Source organism: Amblyomma americanum, chromosome 3, assembly GCF_052857255.1.
Source record: "Amblyomma americanum isolate KBUSLIRL-KWMA chromosome 3, ASM5285725v1, whole genome shotgun sequence".
Taxonomy (NCBI): Eukaryota; Metazoa; Arthropoda; class Arachnida; order Ixodida; family Ixodidae; genus Amblyomma; species Amblyomma americanum.
In genome coordinates, this window is record NC_135499.1 from 128,712,529 (window position 1) to 128,734,410 (window position 21,882).

Here is a 21,882-nt window from a genome sequence, read left to right on the forward strand (position 1 = left end):
GCCGAGTCTACAGCACTAGGAGAAGTTACAGCAGCTGATGAAAGTCCAGTGCAACCGGAAGGACTCAAAGAAGCAACTCAAGCACCAGCCGAAGAGAAACCGCCTGAGGAAGTTCTCGCATTGGCAGCTGGTGCTGAAAAGGAAGGCGAAACAGGACCAACTGCTGAGGTTAAAGCTCCTGAAGCAATAGAAATTGTATCGGAAGGCCGCACTGAAGCAGGAGCGTCTCCAGAAAAAGCTGAGCCGTCAACGTCGGATGAAATCCCACCAAAGCCTGAAGTCACTGCACCGGAAGCCGAGTCTACAGCACTAGTAGAGGTTACAGCAGTTGGTGAAAGTCCAGTGCAACTGGAAGGACTCAAAGAAGCACCTCAAGCACCAGCCGAAGTGAAACCGCCTGAAGCACCCCAAGCATTAACTGAAGCAAAACCTCAACTAATCTCAGCAGAGACAGCACTTGAAGCTGAAGTCGCAAGGGCAGATGAGGTTAAAGCTCTTGGTGAAAGTGCAGCTTCTGCAGGAGTTACAGGCATGCTGGAAAATGCCGCTCACGCCGAAGACAAACCGCTGACTGAGAAGGCTCTTAAACCACTCGAAGTTATGGATGAAACATTTGCTCTTCCAGTGGTAACTGGCGGGCTGCTAGAATTCGAAACTGGATTTACTGACACCGTCTCAGCACTGAAAGACACCGTTTCTGGCCAAGAGATTATAAAAGAACAACAAATTGTATCTGTACAGGAAGTCAAACCGGAAGAACTTGGCGGAGCATCTGAAATATTGCACCTGTGTCCTAGAGTCACCGGGGGTTTGTTAGAAGCTGGAGCTGAGTGGCCTGGTATGGAAGGTGTCGCGGAAACACAGAAACCTCAAGCAGAAACCGAAGTGGAAGCTTTCCAAGAAATTCAAATACAGCCTGCAGGCGCTGTACCGGAAGGTGAAGCCCCAGCACATCGTGAGGCTAAAGCTCCTGAAGCTACAGCTTCCTCGGAACCACCTCAGCCAGAAGCCGAAGTGAGGCCTTCTGAAGAAATCCCATCACAGGCTGCAGTCACTGCACCAGAAGGTGAAGTTACATCACTTCCAGAGGCTCAACCTCCTGAACAGGCCTCATCTGTGCCCGCAGGCACCGCAGAAGTAGAAGTGCCTCAAGCACTAACCGAGGGAAAATCTGCTGAAGAAATCCAAGCAGAGCCATCATGCGCTGCGCGTGAAGGTGAAGCCGCAATGGTGGCTGAACGTAAAGCTCCTGTAGAAAATGTCGCAGAAATAAAACCACTTCGTGCACCACTCGAACAGAAACCTTCCGAAGAAACCACACGACAGGCGGCAGGTACTGCACCAGAAAGTGAAGTGACAGCACTGCCAGAGGCTAAAGCTTCTGAGGAGGGTGCTTCTCTGCCAGAAAGCGCCGCAGGAGCAGATGGACTTCGAGCACAAGCTGAAGCAAAACACGGAGACAAAGTCCAAACAGAGACAACAGGCACTGTACTTGAAGGTGAAGCTGCAGTGGCGGCTGAGTTTAAAGCTCCCGATGAAGGTACAGCTTCTGCGGAAGGTACTCGTTCTTTAGAAGGTACCGCACGTGGCGAAGAGAGAGCGCGAAGTGATGAGGCTCATAGGCCACTCGAAGTTACGGATGAATTTTTCTTTCCTCCAATGGCAACTGGTGGACTGCTAGAGTTCGCAACTGAGGCTGCTGACACCGTCTCGGCACTTAAAGACACTTTTTCAAGTCAAGAGATGATCACAAAAGAACAAATCGGGTCTGTACTTGAAGTAAAGCCAGAGGAAGAGTTAAGCGGCATGCCTGAGGTATACTCCCTGTGTCCTAGAGTTGCCGGAGGTTTGTTAGAGGCTGAAGCGGAGCGGTCTGGTAAGGAAGGTGTGGAAACACAGAAACCTCAAACAGAACCCGAAGCGAAAGCTTCCGAAGAAATCCAAGCACAGCCTGCAGGCGCTCTACCGGAAGGTGAGGCTGTAGCACAGAGTCAGGCTGAAGCTCATGAAGGTGCAGCTCCCTCGGAAGGTGTCAGCGAAGCCCAAGCACCCCAGGCAAAAGCTGAAACCAAGCCTTTTGAAGAAATCCCAGCACAGGCTGCAGGCACCACATCAGAAGGTGAATGTACACTACTACCGGAAGCTAAAGTTCTTGAGAAAAGGGCATCTGTACTAGAAAGCACCGCAGTAGCTGAGGCACCTCAAGCACTAACTGAAACAAGACCGCCAGAAGAAATCCAAGCAGAGAGAACAGAAGCTGTACTTGAAGGTGAAGTCGAAGAGGTGGCTGTGTTGAAAGTTCCTGAAGAAGGAACTGCTTCTGTGCAAGGTACCGGTGTGCTAGACAGTACCGCATTTGGCGAAGTAAGACCACGAACTGAGGAGGCCGTTATACCAGTCATTGTTAGTGATGAAATTTTTCTTCGTCCAGTGGTAACTGGCGGGTTGCTGGAGTCTGAAACTGGAATTGCTGACACCGCCTCTGCTCTTACTGACGCTCTTTCAGGCCAAAAGGTGAATATTGAAGAAGAAATTGTAATTGCACAAGAGGTCCAAACCGAAGAACTGCTAGGCTGCGCGCATGAGATATTCTCTCTGAATCCTAGAGTTACCGGAGGTTTGTTGGAGGATGAAGCGCAGTTTGCAGGTGGTGTGGAAAATATCGCGGAAAAACAGGAACCTCAAGCACAAGCTGAAGTGAAAGCTTCCCAAGAAGAAACACAGCCTTCGGGCGCTGCACCCCAAGGTGAAACTGCAGCACTGCCTGAAGTTAAAGCTCCTGAAGAGAGGGGAGCTACAGCGGAGATTACTGAAGAGGCAGGGTTACCGCGAGAACAAGCCAAAGAAAAACCATACGAAGAAATCTCTGCACAGCCTTTAGCCACTGCCCCGGAAGGTGAAGTTTCACCATTACCTGACGCTAAAGCTCTTGAAGAAGGTCCGAAGGCAGCTGAAGGTGTCGCAGGAGCAGAAGCACTCCAGGCACTAACCGAAGCGAAACCTACCGCAGAAATCCCAGTCCAGACAGCTGGTACTGCACCAGAAGGGGCAGTTGTATCATTGTCTGAGGCTAATGCTGTTGAGGAGGGTGCAATCGTAGCAGGAGGCGTTGTAGAAGCAGAAAAACTTCAAGCACTACCACAAGTTCAATCTTCTGAAGTGCCAGCGGAGGCAGCTTGTGCTGCACCTAAAGGTGAGGCTACAGTAGCATATGAGGCTAATGCTCCTGAAGAAGCTGCATCTGTTCCGGTAGTTGCGCTAGAAGGTGCTGCACATGGCGAAAGCAGAGAACAAGCTGAGATTATTACTCCACTCACTGTTATGAACAAAATGTTTCTGTGCCCGAGTGCAACTGGCGGGCTGCTAGAGACCGAGAGTGGAATTACTGACACCGTTTTCGTATTACAAGGCACTTATCCGGCCCAAGAGGTCAAAGTGCAAGAAGAAACTATAACTGTAGTGGATGTCAAGTCAGAAGTAGTGCCAGAAGACACGCCTGAAAAATTCTGGTTTAGTCCCAAGGTCACCGGAGGTTTGTTAGAAACTGAAGCTGAGTGGTCTGCTTCTTTTTATGAGCAAGCACCATGCTCCTCAGATACCAAGGAGCTGGAGAGGGAGACTTCAGCCGCACGGATGGCCGCTGTAGAGGAAGTGAAGTCACTAGAGCATGTCACCGGATCAAAAAGTACCGAACAATCGGAGACCGCAATGGCAAGTCTCAGTGGCCCAGCTTCTGTATCAGGTATTGATATATCTGCAGTTCTGGCAGAAAAGCTGCTGCCAACATTGCCTGGATTCGACAGCTACAGGCAGCATGAAGTATCGACCACAGAACTAGATAGCAGGAACAAGCAAACGCTGACAGACAGTGGTCACAAGGCACAATCGCCTTTAACCGTGACTTCTGAGACAAAACTGGCACCAGAAAAAAGTAAGGGGGAAACAGAAACCGTTTATAGCTCCTATACAACGCCAGGAACTGTACATTTTATATTTCGGGTTATGGGGCACGAATCGGTAAAACAACCTGCCCCAAGTGCGCCCGTTACGAAAACTATGAAAACCTCACTGGATGCAGCCAGTCACCAAGTCGATCAAGCATCAGTAGGAGAGCAAGGGAAAACAGTGTACGTTGACGCCGGACTCGTCTATGGCTGCCCGCAGTATGACTCGGACCAGATGCATGTAGGCCCAGCATCCGTTCCTGCAAAAGCCGAAGCAGAAAAAATTTGCTCCGAAACAAAGTTGCTTCCGCCACCTCATGAGCCCATGGAAGTTGAGCTTGGTTTTGTGCCTTCTACGGAGACAGAAACGGCCACAGCTGCGCCACATCCGCAGCGTAAGCCGTCGGAACACGACTTTAATCAAGCTGCTCCTTCTTTCGAGAGCCCTTTTCCTGATCAACCCCTGCCGCCGAGAGTCATCCAAGACGATGGCCCACCTGAACGGAAGACAGACGAGCAAAGAGTTGAGGACGGCGCTGGCGGACCGGCAAAAGCCATACAAACAAGTGAGTGACGTAATGTCAATCCTTCTTATGGAACCGACGTTTCTGGTAACAGCAGCCGGAACCTACTGAATCAAAACCTAGCGCTAAGGTCTCTCCATTTTGATAAGAATACCATGGTTCCCTCAGACAGCCAGAAACGACGGCCAAATTTGCAACTTGTTCTTCGAGCAGAAACATATTGACTCCCAAGATGGTTGAGAAATCGAATGCCCGGATCTTTACATTGAACTTTTTTGATGGCATTTCCAGAAACAGAAGACGCTGAAGACCTGCGCACCCAGCTTCACGACCAAGCGAGCAATCCTGAAGATTTAGCGACTGCCCCGTCTGCTCGTGATATAACAGAGAGCACAGTGGGCATGATTACAAGCACTTCTTTCGATTCCGAAAGGTCTGCAATTACATCGGGACGTATGCAAGCAATGGAAGAGAAAAATTTATTTGCCTGTCCGCCTCTTCGTACCGATGGGCGGCTAGTGGAAAGGGACTTGTCACGCGAAACAAGCCTGCTAACTGAGCCGCCTTTCCTCACATATCAAAAGCACAAGGAACAAGTTCTGAAATCAGTTCATAAAGAACCTCATGTCCAAAAAGATTCGTTGCAACCAAAAGCCGAAACAGAACCGTCTGAGCCACTTTCTCAAGACCAGGGACAGAAAACAGATGTTGCGCCTGCAACAGAACGTGAACTGTCTCATGCCGAAGAGGGTTCGCAACAAGGTCCTAATAAAGCCGCAACAGAAATGCCCATTCCCGCCTCTCAGACTGAATTAACCCCGGATACAAAGGAGGCTGCGCCGGCGAACACGGAGGTAGTTGAATATGAAGGACAACTGGTAGAAAAAGAAGGCGGTCCTAAGGCGGAAACGGAGCCACCTGTTTTTGAAGCTCAAGATCTCAAGAAAGAAGCTGATTCCAAAGCAGATCATGAAGAACCTCACGTTGAGAAAGATTTGTCGCAACTAAAAGTTGAATCCGAAATGCCGGCCGCGGCTACGCAACCAGATTTGCTGGCGCCAAGCAGTGCTCCGTCTGCCGACAAGGAAACAGTGCAACACGAGGCAGAAGGGCTACAGCAGCAAATGCAAAGCGGTGCGCAGGTAGGAATTGAGGCGCCTCTTCCTCAAGACCAAGATCACAAAACAGAGGCAGCGCCTGGAACAGAACCTCAACTGCATCATTTAGAAGAAGATTCGTCGAAAACAAAAGTCGAAACAGAAATACCCATGACCGCCTCTCAGACTGAAATAACCCCGGATACAAAGCAGGCTGCGCCGGCGAACACGGAGGTAGTTGAATATGAAGGACAACTGGTAGAAAGAGAAGACGGTCCTAAGGCGGAAACGGAGCCATCTGTTGTTGAAGCTCAAGATCTCAAGACAGAAGCTGATTCTAAAGCAGATCATGAAGAACCTCACGTTGAGAAAGATTTGTCGCAACCAAAAGTCGAATCTGTACTGCCGGAGGCTGCTACGCAACCAGACTTGCTGGCGCCAAGCAGTGCCCCGTCTGCCGACAAGGAAACAGGGCAACACGAGGGAGAAGGGCTACAGCAGCAAATGCAAAGCGGCGCGCAGGTAGAAATTGAGGCGCCTCTTCCTCATGACCAAGATCACAAAACAGAGGCAGCGCCTGCAACAGAACCTCAACTGCATCATTTAGAAGAAGATTCGTCGAAAACAAAAGTCGAAACAGAAATACCCATGACCGCCTCTCAGACTGAAATAACCCCGGATACAAAGCAGGCTGCGCCGGCGAACACGGAGGTAGTTGAATATGAAGGACAACTGGTAGAAAGAGAAGACGGTCCTAAGGCGGAAACGGAGCCATCTGTTGTTGAAGCTCAAGATCTCAAGACAGAAGCTGATTCTAAAGCAGATCATGAAGAACCTCACGTTGAGAAAGATTTGTCGCAACCAAAAGTCGAATCTGTACTGCCGGAGGCTGCTACGCAACCAGACTTGCTGGCGCCAAGCAGTGCTCCGTCTGCCGACAAGGAAACAGTGCAACACGAGGGAGAAGGGCTACAGCAGCAAATGCAAAGCGGCGCGCAGGTAGAAATTGAGGCGCCTCTTCCTCATGACCAAGATCACAAAACAGAGGCAGCGCCTGGAACACAACCTCAACTGCATCATTTAGAAGAAGATTCGTCGAAAACAAAAGTCGAAACAGAAATACCCATGACCGCCTCTCAGACTGAATTAACCCCGGATACAAAGGAGGCTGCGCCGGCGAACACGGAGGTAGTTGAATATGAAGGACAACTGGTAGAAAGAGAAGGCGGTTCTAAGGTGGAAACGGAGCCATCTGTTGTTGAAGCTCAAGATCTCAAGACAGAAGCTGATACAAAAGCAGATCATGAAGAACCTCACGTTGAGAAAGATTTGTCGCTACCAAAAGTCGAATCTGCACTGCCGGAGGCTGCTACGCAACCAGACTTGCTGGCGCCAAGCAGTGCCCCGTCAGCCGACAAGGAAACAGGGCAACACGAGGGAGAAGGGCTACAGCAGCAAATGCAAAGCGGCGCGCAGGTAGAAATTGAAGCGCCTCTTCCTCAAGACCAAGATCACAAAACAGAGACAGCGCCTGCAACAGAACCTCAACTGCATCATTTAGAAGATTCGTCGAAAACAAAAGTCGAAACAGAAATACCCATGACCGCCTCTCGGACTGAATTAACCCCGGGTACAAAGGATGCTGCGCCGGCGGACACGGAGGTAGTTGTATATGAAGGACAACTGGTAGAAAGAGAAGTACCAACCGGTCCTAAGGCGGAAACGGGGCCATGTGTTGTTGAAGCTCAAGATCTCAAGACAGAAACTGATTCCAAAGCAGATCATGAAGAACCTCACGTTGAGAAAGATTTGTCGCAACCAAAAGTCGAATCTGAATTGCCGGAGGCTGCTACGCAACCAGATTTGCTGGTGCCAAGCAGTGCCCCGTCTGCCGACAAGGAAACAGTGCAACACGAGGGAGAAGAGCTACAGCAGCAAATGCAAAGCGGCGCTCAGGTAGAAATTGAGGCGCCTCTTCCTCAAGACCAAGATCACAAAACAGAGGCAGCGCCTGCAACAGAACCTCAACTGCATCATTTAGAAGAAGATTCGTCGAAAACAAAAGTCGAAACAGAAATACCCATGACCGCCTCTCGGACTGAATTAACCCCGGGTACAAAGGAGGCTGCGCCGGCGGACACGGAGGTAGTTGAATATGAAGGACAATTGGTAGAAAGAGAAGGCGGTTCTAAGGCGGAAACGGAGCCATCTGTTGTTGAAGCTCAAGACCTCAAGACAGAAGCTGATACCAAAGCAGATCATGAAGAACCTCACGTTGAGAAAGATTTGTCGCAACCAAAAGTCGAATCTGAATTGCCGGAGGCTGCTGCGCAACCAGAGTTGCTGGTGCCAAGCAGTGCCCCGTCTGCCGACAAGGAAACAGTGCAACACGAGGGAGAAGAGCTACAGCAGCAAATGCAAAGCGGCGCTCAGGTAGAAATTGAGGCGCCTCTTCCTCAAGACCAAGATCACAAAACAGAGGCAGCGCCTGCAACAGAACCTCAACTGCATCATTTAGAAGAAGATTCGTCGAAAACAAAAGTCGAAACAGAAATACCCATGACCGCCTCTCGGACTGAATTAACCCCGGGTACAAAGGAGGCTGCGCCGGCGGACACGGAGGTAGTTGAATATGAAGGACAATTGGTAGAAAGAGAAGGCGGTTCTAAGGCGGAAACGGAGCCATCTGTTGTTGAAGCTCAAGACCTCAAGACAGAAGCTGATACCAAAGCAGATCATGAAGAACCTCACGTTGAGAAAGATTTGTCGCAACCAAAAGTCGAATCTGAACTGCCGGAGGCTGCTGCGCAACCAGATTTGCTGGCGCCAAGCAGTGCCCCGTCTCCCGACAAGGAAACAGTGCAACACGTGGGAGATGAGCTACAGCAGCAAATGCAAAGCGGCGCTCAGGTAGAAATTGAGGCGCCTCTTCCTCAAGACCAAGACCACAAAACAGAGGCAGCGCCTGCAACAGAACCTCAACTGCATCATTTAGAAGAAGATTCGTCGAAAACAAAAGTCGAAACAGAAATACCCATGACCGCCTCTCGGACTGAATTAACCCCGGGTACAAAGGAGGCTGCGCCGGCGGACACGGAGGTAGTTGAATATGAAGGACAATTGGTAGAAAGAGAAGGCGGTTCTAAGGCGGAAACGGAGCCATCTGTTGTTGAAGCTCAAGACCTCAAGACAGAAGCTGATACCAAAGCAGATCATGAAGAACCTCACGTTGAGAAAGATTTGTCGCAACCAAAAGTCGAATCTGAACTGCCGGAGGCTGCTGCGCAACCAGATTTGCTGGCGCCAAGCAGTGCCCCGTCTCCCGACAAGGAAACAGTACAACACGTGGGAGATGAGCTACAGCAGCAAATGCAAAGCGGCGCTCAGGTAGAAATTGAGGCGCCTCTTCCTCAAGACCAAGACCACAAAACAGAGGCAGCGCCTGCAACAGAACCTCAACTGCATCATTTAGAAGAAGATTCGTCGAAAACAAAAGTCGAAACAGAAATACCCATGACCGCCTCTCGGACTGAATTAACCCCGGGTACAAAGGAGGCTGCGCCGGCGGACACGGAGGTAGTTGAATATGAAGGACAACTGGTAGAAAGAGAAGTACCAAGCGGTCTTAAGGCGGAAACGGAGCCATCTGTTGTTGAAGCTCAAGATCTCAAGACAGAAGCTGATTCTAAAGCAGATCATGAAGAACCTCACGTTGAGAAAGATTTGTCGCAACCAAAAGTCGAATCTGAACTGCCGGAGGCTGCTACGCAACCAGATTTGCTGGCGCCAAGCAGTGCCCCGTCTGCCGATAACGAAACAGTGCAACACGAGGGAGAAGAGCTACAGCAGCAAATGCAAAGCGGCGCGCAGGTAGAAATTGAGGCGCCTCTTCCTCAAGACCAAGATCACAAAACAGAGGCAGCGCCTGGAACAGAACCTCAACTGCATCATTTAGAAGAAGATTCGTCGAAAACAAAAGTCGAAACAGAAATACCCATGACCGCCTCTCAGACTGAATTAACCCTGGATACAAAGGAGGCTGCGCCGGCGAACACGGAGGTAGTTGAATACGAAGGACAACTGGTAGAAAGAGGAGCTCCAAGCGATGCTACGGCGGGAAAGGGGGCGCCTCTTTTTAATGATCAAGAGCTCAAAACAGAAGCTGATGCCAAAGCAGATCATGATGAACATCATGTTGCAAAGGATTCGACGCAACCAGGAGTCGAAATTGAGCAGTTAGTGGCTAGCACGCCAGTAGATGTCTTGCTTGGTGCTAAAAACAGCGCCGCGTCTGCCGACAAAGAAACATTGAAAAACGAAGGACAACTGATAGAAAAAGGATTAAGTGAATCAAAGCTAGATACTGAGGTGCCACTTCCTGAAAATACAGAACGTAGGTCGGAGAACGTGGAAATCGAAGAAATTGAAGCTCACCCGGAGAATACGCCGGCGGAAAGCGATGACTTTCTTCCAGAAGGAATACCAGACCCAGTTGCTGGGCTTGCGGACTTCATTGAAGATGAAGACGCATTGTCAGGGAATGTTCCCAGCACTAGGGCACAAAACGAGGAGCTGAATGTGGAAGTTCCATACAGACCAGGTCGGCCGGAAAAAGACAGGAAAAAGCAGGAAGACTACGAAGCCATTGAAGAAGCACTTGTTCAACTGGAAGTAAAACCCGGAATAGAATCGACACCGATGACTACAGGGGAGAAGGCAGCCGCTGTTGACACCGTAGCACAGCCTGTTTCAGAGACAGCAACTTTCATGCCCGAGCCCTCAGCAAAATTTGATTCTTCAGAAGCGATCCCGGGTTTGAAAACCCCACCTTTAGTCACAGAGGAGCCCGCACATCCCATAACAGACTCGCTTGAACTTGGTAAAAAAGCAAATTTAGAGGGTTCGACAAAAGTGCTACCTATTCATGACACGCCTATGGCACAAATATCAGTGAGTGAGGCTGAAGGAAAGGTCGTACCAGAAAATAAAGATGCTGCGGCGCCTGTAACGGAGTTGGTAGAGTACAAACCAGAAGACTCGGAGAAGGATCAAACTGTGCAGGCGCCTTCAGAATCAAAGTCACCTCTTGAGTCCGGGGCCGAACTTGCTGCTTCCAAAGGAGCAGCTGGCCTCGAATGCAATAAGCAGGAAGACTACGAAGGCATTGAGGAAGCACTTCGTCATCTGGAAGAAAAATCCGGAACAGAAGCGACACCGATAATTACAGAGGAGAAGACAGCTACGGTTGACAACGTAACACAGCCTGTTTCAGAGACAGTAACTTACATACCTGATCGATCAGAAAAAGTTGATTCCTCAGAAGCGGTGTCGGGTCGGAAAACCCCACCTTTAGTCACAGAGGAGTCCGCACATCCCATAACAGGCTCCCTTGAACTTGGTAAAAAAGGAAATTTAGAGGGTTCGACAGAAGTGCTACCTATTCATGAAACGCCGATGTCACAAATATCTGTGAGTTATGCGGAAGGAAAGGTGGTACTAGAAAAAGATGCAGTCGCGCCTGTAATGGAGTTGGTAGAGTACAAGCCAGAAGACTCGGTGAAGGATCGAACTGTGCAGGCGCCTTCAGAATCAAAGCCACCTCTTGAGTCCGAGGGCGAAGTTGCTGCTGCCAAAGCAGCCGCTGGCCTCGAATACAATAAGCAGGAAGACTACGAAGGCATTGAGGAAGCACTTCGTCAACTGGAAGAAAAACCCGGAACAGATGCGACACTGACAACTACAGAGGGGAAGACAGCTGCTGTTGACACCGTATTACAGCCTGTTTCAGAGACGGTAACTTTCATACCCGAGCGCTCAGAAAGAGTTGATTCCTCAGAAGCGCCGTCGGGTTGGAAAACCCCACCTTTAGTCACAGAGGAGCCGGCACTTCCCATAATCAAAGAAACAGACTCCATTGAACTTGGTAAACAAGAGGATATTGAGGGTTCGACAGAAGTTCTGCCTATTCATGAAACGCCTATGGCGCAAATGTCAGTGAGTGAGCCTGAAGGGAAGGTCGCACCAGAAACTAAAGATGCTGCCACGCCTGTAATGAAATTGGTAGAGTGCAAGCCAGAAGACTCGGAGAAGGATCAAACTGTACAGGCGCCTTCAGTATCAAAGGCTCCTCTTGAGTCCGGGCCCGAAGTTGCTGCTCGAAAAGGAGCAGCTGGCCTCGAATGCAATAAGCAGGAAGACTACGAAGGCATTGAGGAAGCACTTCGTCAACTGGAAGAAAAAACCGGAAGAGAAGCGACACCGACGACTACAGAAGAGAAGACAGCTGCTGATGACGCCGTAGCACAGCCTGTTTCAGAGACGGTAACTTTCATACCCGAGCGCTCAGAAAGAATTGATTCCTCAGAAGCGCTGTCGGGTTGGAAAACCCCACCTTTAGTCACAGAGGAGCCGGCACTTCCCATAATCGAAGAAACAGACTCCATTGAACTTTGTAAACATGAGACTATTGAGGGTTCGACAGAAGTGCTACCTATTCATGAAACGCCTATGGCGCAAATATCAGTGAGTGAGGCAGAAGGGAAGGTCGTACCAGAAAATAAAGATGCTACCGCGCCTGTAACGGAGTTGGTAGAGTACAAGCAAGAAGACTCGGAGAAGGATCAAACTGTACAGGCGCCTTCAGATTCAAAGCCACCTCTTGAGTCCGGGGCCGAATTTGCTGCTGCCCAAGGAGCCGCTAACCTCGAATGCAATAAGCAGGAAGACTACGAAGGCATTGAGGAAGCACTTCGTCAACTGGAAGAAAAACCCGGTACAGAAGCGACACCAACGACTACAGAGGAGAAGACAGCTGCTGTTGACACCGTAGCACAGCCTGTTTCAGAGACGGTAACTTTCATACCCGAGCGCTCAGAAAGAGTTGATTCCTCAGAAGCGCTGTCGGGTTGGAAAACCCCACCTTTAGTCAAAGAGGAGCCAGCACTTCCAATAATCGAAGAAACAGACTCCACTCAACCTGGTAAACATGAGAATATTGAGGGTTCGGCAGAAGTGCTACCTATTCATGAAACACCTATGACACAAATATTGATGAGTGACACAGAGGTCAAGGTGGTGCCAGAAAATAAAGATGCAGTCGCGCCTGGAATGGAGCTGGTAGAGTACAAGCCAGAAGACTCGGAGAAGGATCAAACTGTGCAGGCGCCGTCAGAATCAAAGCCACCTCTTGAGTCCGGGGCCGAAGTTGATGGTGCCAAAGGAGCCGCTAACTACGTATGGAGTAAGCAGGAAGACTACGAAGGCATTGAAGAAGCCCTTCGTCAACTGGAAGAAAAACCCGGTACAGAAGCGACGCCGACGACTACAGAGGAGAAGACAGCTGCTGTTGACACCATAGCACAGCCTGTTTCAGAGGCGGTAACTTTCATACCCGAGCGCTCAGAAAAAGTTGATTCCTCAGAAGCGCTGTCCGGTTGGAAAATCCCACCTTTAGTCACAGAGGAGCCGGCATTTCCCATAATCGAAGAAACAGACTCCATTGAAATTGGTAAACAAGAGAATATAGAGAGTTCGACAGAAGTGCTACCTGTTCATGAAACGCCTATGGCGCAAATATCAGCGAGTGAGGCTGAAGGGAAGGTATTACCAGAAAATAAAGATGCTGTCGCGCCTATAATGGAGTTTGTAGAGTACAAGCCCGAAGACTCGGAGAAGGATCGAACTGTGCAGGCGCCTTCGGAATCAAAGGCACCGCTTGAGTCCGGGGCCGAAGTTGCTGCTGGCAAAGGAGCCGCTGGCCTCGAATGCAATAAGCAGGAAGACTACGAAGGCATTGAAGAAGCACTTCGTCAACTGGAAGGAAAACCCGGTACAGAAGAGACACCGACGACTACAGAGGAGAAGACAGGCGCCGTTGACAACGCAGCACAGCCTGTTTCAGAGAAGGCAACTTCCACTGCCGAGCACGCAGGGGAAACCCCAGCTTTAGTCATGGAAGAGCCCGCACTTCCTATAATCGAAGCAACAGACTTCCTTGACCTTGGCAAACAAGAAAATTTTGTAGGTTCGAGAGAAGGGCAACCGATTCTAGAAAAGCATATGGATCAAATCTTGGTGTGCGACGTTGAAGCGAAGACGGGACCAGAAAATAAAGATGTCGCGCCTGTAATGGAATTGGTAGAGTACAAGCCAGAAGACTCGAAGAAGGATGAAACTTCGCAAGCGCCTTCAGAATCAAAGCCATCTCTTCCTCTTGAATCTGGAGCCGAAGTTGCTGCTGCCAAAAGAGCAGTCACTGCAGAATATAGTAAGCAGGAAGACTACGAGGGCCTTGAGGAAGCACTTCGTCAACTGAAAGAAAAACCCGAAACCGATACTACGCCTACTGCTGCGGAGGAGAAGACGCCGTCGGTTGACAAAGACGTATCGCTGCCTCATGCGGAGGCGGTAACCTGCATACCTGGGCGGTCCGAAGAAGGCCGCCTCTTTGAAGATAGTTCGCTCGTACGTTCTGGTGAGGCTGGTGAAAGTCATCTGGTGGATACTGAAGTGGAAGGATCATCAACCACTGCGGAGCAGAAGCGAGCCTTCTTGCCGGAGCCGGAGCAGGCAGCAATAAATATTCCCCAGAAAGTCCGCGAATCTGAGGATGCTTGCAGAGATTCTTCCAGTATGGCTAGCGAAGGAAGAAAGAAATCAAGTATAGATAAGGGAGGCAAACTGCCTGCCGCAGTTAGTGACTGGAAGGCAGTAGTTGACAGTTCTGTGCACAGAGGGAACATTCCTGAAGCCGACGTCAAAGCAGCCACCGCAGAAGTGGTTGATACGAGCCTCCCCACGAGCCCATCGGGGGCGTGGGCGCATGAAGAAAGGCCGTGGTTCCCTGCTCTGCGAGGTGAGCAGTTGGTAGGAATGCCCAACGACGAGGTAGCTCCTGCAGTGCCAACGGATAAAGAAAAACCGTTATCCAGCATAACGGGGTCTGATTTAGCCTATAAGAATTCAGCCGAGTCGTTTGGTTTCGCAGAGAGTTTGTCCGGTTTGAGGCGACGTTCTGACTCGCTTCTGAGAGAACGTAGGATGGAAGCCAACGTTTATTATGTTCACAGTCTGGAACGATGCGGGCCGGCAAAAGACGAGCGCTCTCAAGAACCAGGCTCTGGTGGTCAAGTACAACGCGATAAATCTTTAGAGGGATCAGTGGTGACGAATGTTTCCAGAGGTGAGCAAGTTGTAACTGACGACCAACCACCCGGACCACCGCCATCTGGTCAGTCTGAAGGCGGGAAAATGTTTACCGTTACAGAAAGCGTCAGTTACCAGCGACTCGTCTCCGAAGTAAATGATACCGAGTCGCTTCCTAAGCTGCCAAAGAGAAAAGGCAGAATAAAAGATCAGCCAGATAGTGTCACTGCAGTTCAAACTCGCTCATTCAAATTCAGTGCTCCACCGGATGTCTCCGGTAACTCAGCCGACATAGAGGATTCCAGTGCGCGAGTTAAATTCACGACACTGAAGGCTGCTTCAACTTCTACGGGAAACTTAACGTCTCGATTAGAAAAGACGGACATCACGAACGAGGAAGTCGTCTACTTCAGCAGCGACGCTGGCTCACCGAGAGGGCGACTTACTTCCGTGAAGAAGAGCTCCTCGTGCTGCCTCGTGAGAATCGACGATGACGAGGATGACAGCGGGGAGCCCGGTTTACCCAGTGGATCGTCCCGTCCTGGCTTACCTCCAAGGCAGACTTATTTCGATTTCAAGGCGAACTTTCAACGAGCAGTTGCTGTTCCTTACGCAGGTGAATTGCCAGAATCCGCTGCTGAGTGTAAACAAACTCGGTTCTTATCGGCAAGTATATCGCGGCACGATGACGAAAGTGACTCTTCTCGTCGTTCCTCCGACAAGGGAGGAACAGGCAAACGTAGAGACAGTGTTCCCCATCGAGATCCGTACGACAAATCTTGGGATGCCATGTCAACACCTGGGCCGAGTGGTTGGACTAGAAAGACGGATGTAGACCCCGAGGCGACGGAACTCCTAGACCTAGAATTATCGCAAGAGGCCTCGTTAAAGGGAGCAGTTAATCCTCCGTGCCACGCCAGTGAGGTCCAGTCGCTCCTAGCCTGCACGCTGTGCGGGCAGTCCTTCTTCCGTAGCAACCCAACGCACGCCGAAATGTGTTCTGGCTACCACAAGGAGAGACCCGTTCCCGAGGCTACAAGCGGCACTCCAACTCCACCGACACCAGAATGCTTGGAGAGGTACGTGCTCAGTGTGGTAGATGAAGATGACGTGAGCGACGTCTTGCGGCAAGCCTGGAGGGATCATGAGACTGCGATGCTTGCCTCTGCCGTGTGGTCGCTGTACCGCTGCGTCCCCAACGCCTTCTTCATCATCAGAGAGCGGGAAAAGCGGCCCACATCCAGTGAGTAATGCTTTTATCTTCAAAAGCTTTCTTTTTCTTCACCTAACGCATGTCTGTGTACACAGATGTAATTCACTACTGTTTCATGGTGCCCTCACGTAGTAGCCCCGATATAATGTTCAAACTGTCGACTTTTCACGCTTGAGCGGCAGTTTGCGAGATGGAGCGGAACATTTTCTGTCTTTAAAAACACAGCAGTAAGGCTTAGGTGCTGCATAGGGGAATGGCATCTGAGGGGCGCTTACTTCGTTACTACTGCAGAGCTTTGTATTCAATGTCATTATACTCGTCGTCGTACTGCGGGACGCTTTCGTCGTAGTCGAGTTAAATAAAGGCGCAGATCGAGACGGCGGGAATTAGGCCCATAGGCGTTAGGCGCCTATGGGCCTCACGCCTATTGGCGTCGCACTGCCTTTTCAGCGTAACTTTCGCGTGGCTCAGGATACATGGATATCGGGGCTGCTTTGCGAGTTTGCGGCCGAAAATTCACTTTCAGGTATGCGCTATTACACGATAACGTAAGGAGCTCCTTCTACTGAAAGCCCGGCATCGTCGTCCGTCGTACTGCGTTGGCTGGAAAAAATTCCATAAGTTTGAAATGGAGCTAACGAATTCGGGAAACGTCCAGATGAAGCCAAAATTGGTGATGGAGGTTCCTCTAATCGAATTATTTCAGAAGATAGAAGTAATTCAGTAAAAGAAATTAGCCCTCATTACGGCCCGAACCAAGGCCCTCTGCATGCCAGGCGGGCACAGAACGCATAGACCAAGGAGGGTCTTTGGATCAACCGTTTTAGAGGAGCACCTAGTGACCGTTTCGTGGTCTGTATGACTTCGTAGCGTGTTCTTGGGATGTGTACTAATGTTACAGTTATTTGAAAAATAAAACCAGACATAAACTAACTGGGCGGCCAGAAATTCCGTTGAATTGAAAGGCTGCGTTATGGTGGTTCATAGTGCTGAAACAAATGGTGAGTATGTGCACGAGTACGAGTGAACGTTCTGAATTAGGCTCACAGCAACGAGCATCCATTTTCGCCGTAAATCATAAACGCCTGATCACTCGGTGCGCATCGCGTCGACGTTAAGTACGACCACATCTTTCGCGAGGACCTCTATTTGTCTGAGGCACGAATCGGGTATTGGTACATTAATAACGCGTGCGCGACCGAGCTGTGTTGTGCTGTGACCGACGTGTCAACCTGCGAAAACGTCTCCGGTTGAGCTTTGCACAAGAATTCATAACGAAAAATGTTCGCGAGTTTTAAGTTGCGCGTGCCCTTCAACCGACAGGGTATGCATGTAAGCACCGTCAGCTTGAAATGAAGCGCGAACAAAATTGAAACGCAGGCATGAACAATAAATATTTTAGGAAGTACAGATGTAGTCTATTAACGATTTCGAGGATCGGTCTTTACGCCTCCGATGCGAAAGTCAACCGGTCTAGTATTCTGCCTCCCTAGAGTAGTATTTTCTGGTTTTGCGGGGATACAGGAGAAAGCAGGCTGCTCTTAATCTCCTTCTATCTCAGGAATCTGACCCACCGGCAGCTATCCTAATTCAAGAACCCCACCTAATGCCTATGAAGCTCCAAGACTATGTGACTTATCAGCACGACCAGTTAACTGCCACGTTAGTGCACAAATTATACACTGCCATATTGCACGACACTTTAGAGCCGGATGTTGCGCACTGCTATATAACTATTCTTCCTCTCCAGAGAGGAGCGGCAAGCACGCACGTATTGAATGTATACAGCCCTCCAAAAGACAGGAACGCAAAATTGGGTTCCCTCAAAGAAATTTCTGACCTTAGCGGGCCATGCCCCCTGCGTGATTGGAGGCGACTTCAACGCACCACACCCTTCATGGGGCTACCCGGCGGCGACACCGAAAGGCAGAAAACTAGAAGAAGTAGTGGCGCAAGAGGGGTTATCGATCCTCACCGATCCCACTTACCCTACGAGGCTGGGAAACAGTGTCAGTAGAGATACATGTCCTGACCTGACGTTCACCAAGAACATACAAAACGCCATTTGGAAGAATACCGAACAGCACCTGGGAAGCGATCACTTCATACTCTCTCTGGAGATAAGCACAAACGCGTGCAAGCGCAAAATAGGTATCGCAAGAGTTACGAACTGGGACAGGTGGAGAAAGGCCCAGGCATCTACTGCAAATACTATTACCGACCTAGAGGAATGGGTTAAAGATGAGGTGCACTCTTTGAAAGCCTTTACAAAAGAGGTCTGCACGACAAAAGATTGCCCAGCGGTCGATCCGCACCTTCTACATTTATGGGAAGCGAGGCACTCATTGACAAAGAGATGGCGCAGACAACGGCTTAACCGCAAACTCAAGAAAAAAATAGAGGAGATAAACAAAAAGGCAGAATCCTATGCCATATCCTTAACCAGACAGAACTGGCATTCGCTCTGCGATGGTATTCAGGGGAAGCTAGGTGTGTCAAAGACTTGGAAGCTCCTACGTGTCCTAATCGACCCCAGCAGCAGCAAGTCGGCCACTAAAGACAGGCTCACGAAGATCGTACACACCACCCCGGGTACGGACACAGAGTTGATCGAAAAGCTCAAGACCAGGTATCTGTGCACGGACCAAGTCGTGGAACAGCCGGAGTATCCTGGACTGCCAAATCCCAAGCTGGACCTCCCACTCACGAAAGAAGAAATCAAAGCAGAAATCGCGGCCATGAGAAAAAATGCAGCTCCAGGTCCAGATCAAATAACAGCGAAGCTCTTATTTAACCTCAGCGATGACACCATCACCGCGCTGGTGGAATGCTTCAACGAGCAGCATTGGGCTACAGGAACGTTACCAATATCCTGGAAGACAGCCGAGGTTCGGTTCATTCCGAAGGCGAACAAACCCCTTAAACTGGATAATCTACGACCGATATCGCTGACCTCGTGTTTGGGGAAGCTCATAGAGAGGGTCATCAACACGAGACTGAGTAGATACTTAGAAGAAAACAACCTCCTACCTAATACTCAATTCGGCTTTCGCCCTCACCTATCGACACAGGACGCCCTCTTGTACCTGTACAAAGACCTCCTTGAGACACCTCCCAAGTCACAGACAAGGGCCATCCTGGCACTTGATTTGAAAGGAGCGTTCGATAACGTTCTACATAAAAACATCCTGCAAAGCCTCGCCGATACCAACTGTGGCGCAAGAACCTACAACTATATCAAAAACTTCTTATCAGTCAGGCAAGCCACTATAAACTTCGGTGGAATAAAATCAGATCCCATCACTCTAGGCCCGAGGGGAACTCCGCAAGGGGCGGTACTGTCACCCCTCTTGTTCAATTTGGCTATGAAAGATCTACCAGGCCTTCTTTCCGAAATCCCCGGCGTCAAACACACATTATATGCGGATGATATCACTGTCTGGTGCAACTCGGGGAGTGACGCAGAGATCGAGGAGCGTCTTCAAGCAGCAGCCGACACGGTGGACCGGTACGCCAGGGAGAGAGGTCTCCAGTGTGCGCCGGAAAAGTCCGAGTTGCTAATCCTGAAGAACCCGAGGACACCCCTAGCGCAGAACATCTCGGTGTATATAGAGAACCACCCAGTACAGAAACCCACGGAGATCAAGATACTAGGGCAGTATATCCCGCAGGGGCGACAGAACACCACCACTATGAAGAAGCTTACAACATCCACCGAGCAAATCCTCCGCATGATACATCGTATCCGAAATAAACACCATGGCATGAAGGAAAGGGACACCATCCGCTTAGTGCAAGCTTTCGTGATCTCTCGGATAATGTACGGGACGGCATTCCTTAACCTCTCCAGGTCGGAAATTGAAAAGTTGGAGGTACTCATCAGGAAAGCCTACAAGACGGCACTGGGGTTACCAAACTCCACGCCAACAGCAAAGCTCATGGCTCTAGGAGTACATAATACCCTCAAAGAGATGTGGGAAGCACAATGGTTCTCACAACTGAATCGGCTCGCACTCACAAAACCCGGCAGAGAACTGCTCGATAAAATCCATGTTAATCTGCCCTATACAATTGACCAAAGGGAAGAGGTCCCACGCGATGTGAGAAGACGCATAAACGTGCACCCCATTCCGCGGAATATGCATCCCGCATATAACACCGAGAGGAGGAAAGCAAGAGGTGAATCCCTGCAGAAGAAATGGGACAAGCAAATTAACACCCTTTACGTGGACGCAGCAGGACCAAATAATGGGGTCATGACTATTGTGGTCTCAACGCCTTCAGGGTCGATGGTGAACTGCGCCTCGGTGAAAACATCTAACCCCACTCACGCAGAGGAGGCAGCTATTGCATTAGCTGTAGCATCTAACCCCAACGCCGTTGTGCTCACTGATTCCCAGAACGCCTGTCGAAACTTCAATAACGGATTAATTCACAAGTCAGGGTTGTCATTGCTGACTAAGCATCCACCCAACCAGGTCTCAGTAATCTGGTTCCCCGGTCACCTGGAACTACCAGGAGGAAACGAAGCCGCCCACAGGCATGCCCGAGCTCTTCTATACCGGACGTCTCCCCCTGATGACCATGAAGGGTGCCGCGACCTAATAGGCTTAGCAGTGTATGCTGACAATCTTGCGCCATACAGAACAGCCAGAAAGGAGTACCCAACACCACACAAATCCCTCAACAAGTTAGAAGAGAACACCCTTAGGAGACTACAAACCAACACCTACCCAACACCAGCTAAATTACACCAGTGGTACCCTACACTATACTCTCCACAGTGTCCACATTGTGGAGCGGTAGCTAACCTCTACCATATGGTGTGGGCATGCCAATATAATCCCTTAGTTGACCCCATTCCCAACCCCTCGGAGGAGCAGTGGGAGGCTATTCTGCTCAGCGATGATCCTGACCGTCAGCACTGGCTGGTGGGGAGGGCCAGCGCAGCAGCAGCAGCCAGTGGACTACCGGACTAGGCGGTCCACCCACATGTTCGGAGAACATTGAAGAAATAAAGACGTTTGTAATCAATCAATCAATCAATCTGGTTTTGCACTTCGCGTTTCAGTTTAGTTTAGTTGATGGGGGTTTAACGTCCCAAAGCGACTAAGGCTATGAGAGACGCCGTAGTGAAGGGCTCCGGGAATTTCGACCACCTGGGGTTTTTTAACGTGCACTGACATCGCACAGTACACAGGCCTCTAGAATATCGCCTCCATCGAAATTCGACCGCCACGGCCGGGATCGAACCCGCGTCTTTCGGGCCAGCAGCCGAGCGCCATAACCACTCAGCCACCGCGGCGGCTGCACATCTCGTTTCATTTGACGCTGATAATACATGTTGCCCGGGTCGCCTAGTGATCATCTCAAGCCAATCAAAGTTCTGAACTGATTCAGAGTCTCCTCATAAAGAAAACCTTTCATAAGAAGAAGAGGGTGAGTAAGCTAAAAGATCATCTCACTTCGGGTGAACATCGAAGTCGTACCTTAAGGGAGGGAAGGGAGGAAGAGTGAAAAGGGTGAGGCAGAAAAGCACAATACTTTTGGGACCAAATTAAACTGGAACGAGGCAGTTCATAAGCGAATGCAGAGAGCAAAACAAGAGGAAGTGCAAACGCCGCTAGTTACGAGGTGCTCGCGAGGAGAGATATCGTTATCTGAAATGATAGTAACTACAAGTATTTGTTACGCTTGAAGTTAAATTCCTCATTTTGCGGCTTATGTTTCAGTTATGTCGGCGTTTTATTTAAAAAATCATTGAGCAAAATCCGGTTGGTGCACGGCACGCTTCGGTAGGTCCAGCCACTACAGCTTATCTGCGCAGCACGTGTCCAGCTCACTTGTGCTCAAAACAGTGGCGTTGAAACTGTCCGACCACCTTCTAACAGAATTAGGACTATTTAATAATAGGTGAGTTTGATGTCGACATACTAAAGAAAAACTGGCAGGTTATTTGG

The 21,882-nt window shown here is 49.9% G+C and overlaps 2 protein-coding genes across 2 annotated transcripts in view; both read left to right on the forward strand.

Annotated features, from left to right (window-relative positions):
* On the forward strand, positions 1 to 9,037 carry LOC144124117 (uncharacterized). The gene is made up of 3 exons (XM_077656779.1): positions 1 to 4,510; positions 4,760 to 8,901; positions 8,999 to 9,037. Exons 1-3 carry the CDS (start codon positions 532 to 534, stop codon positions 9,035 to 9,037), a joined length of 8,160 nt encoding a protein of 2,719 aa, XP_077512905.1. The 5' UTR covers positions 1 to 531.
* Positions 8,995 to 21,882, forward strand: part of LOC144124906 (uncharacterized) — a 19,502-nt gene continuing 6,614 nt past the window's right edge. Inside the window, exon 1 of the mRNA XM_077657852.1 lies at positions 8,995 to 15,952. Coding sequence (XP_077513978.1) covers positions 9,079 to 15,952 — 6,874 coding nt within the window. The 5' untranslated portion in view covers positions 8,995 to 9,078. The remainder of the gene's footprint in view (positions 15,953 to 21,882) is intronic.

Bases quoted from the DNA above. Each gene is read 5' to 3' on its own strand.
- LOC144124117 (XM_077656779.1), top strand. From the start codon at position 532: ATGCTGGAAAATGCCGCTCACGCCGAAGACAAACCGCTGACTGAGAAG. The intron at 4,511-4,759 runs GTGAGTGACGTA...TGGCATTTCCAG, and splicing joins GGCAAAAGCCATACAAACAA to AAACAGAAGACGCTGAAGAC. The intron at 8,902-8,998 runs GTACAACACGTG...ACCACAAAACAG, and splicing joins CGTCTCCCGACAAGGAAACA to AGGCAGCGCCTGCAACAGAA.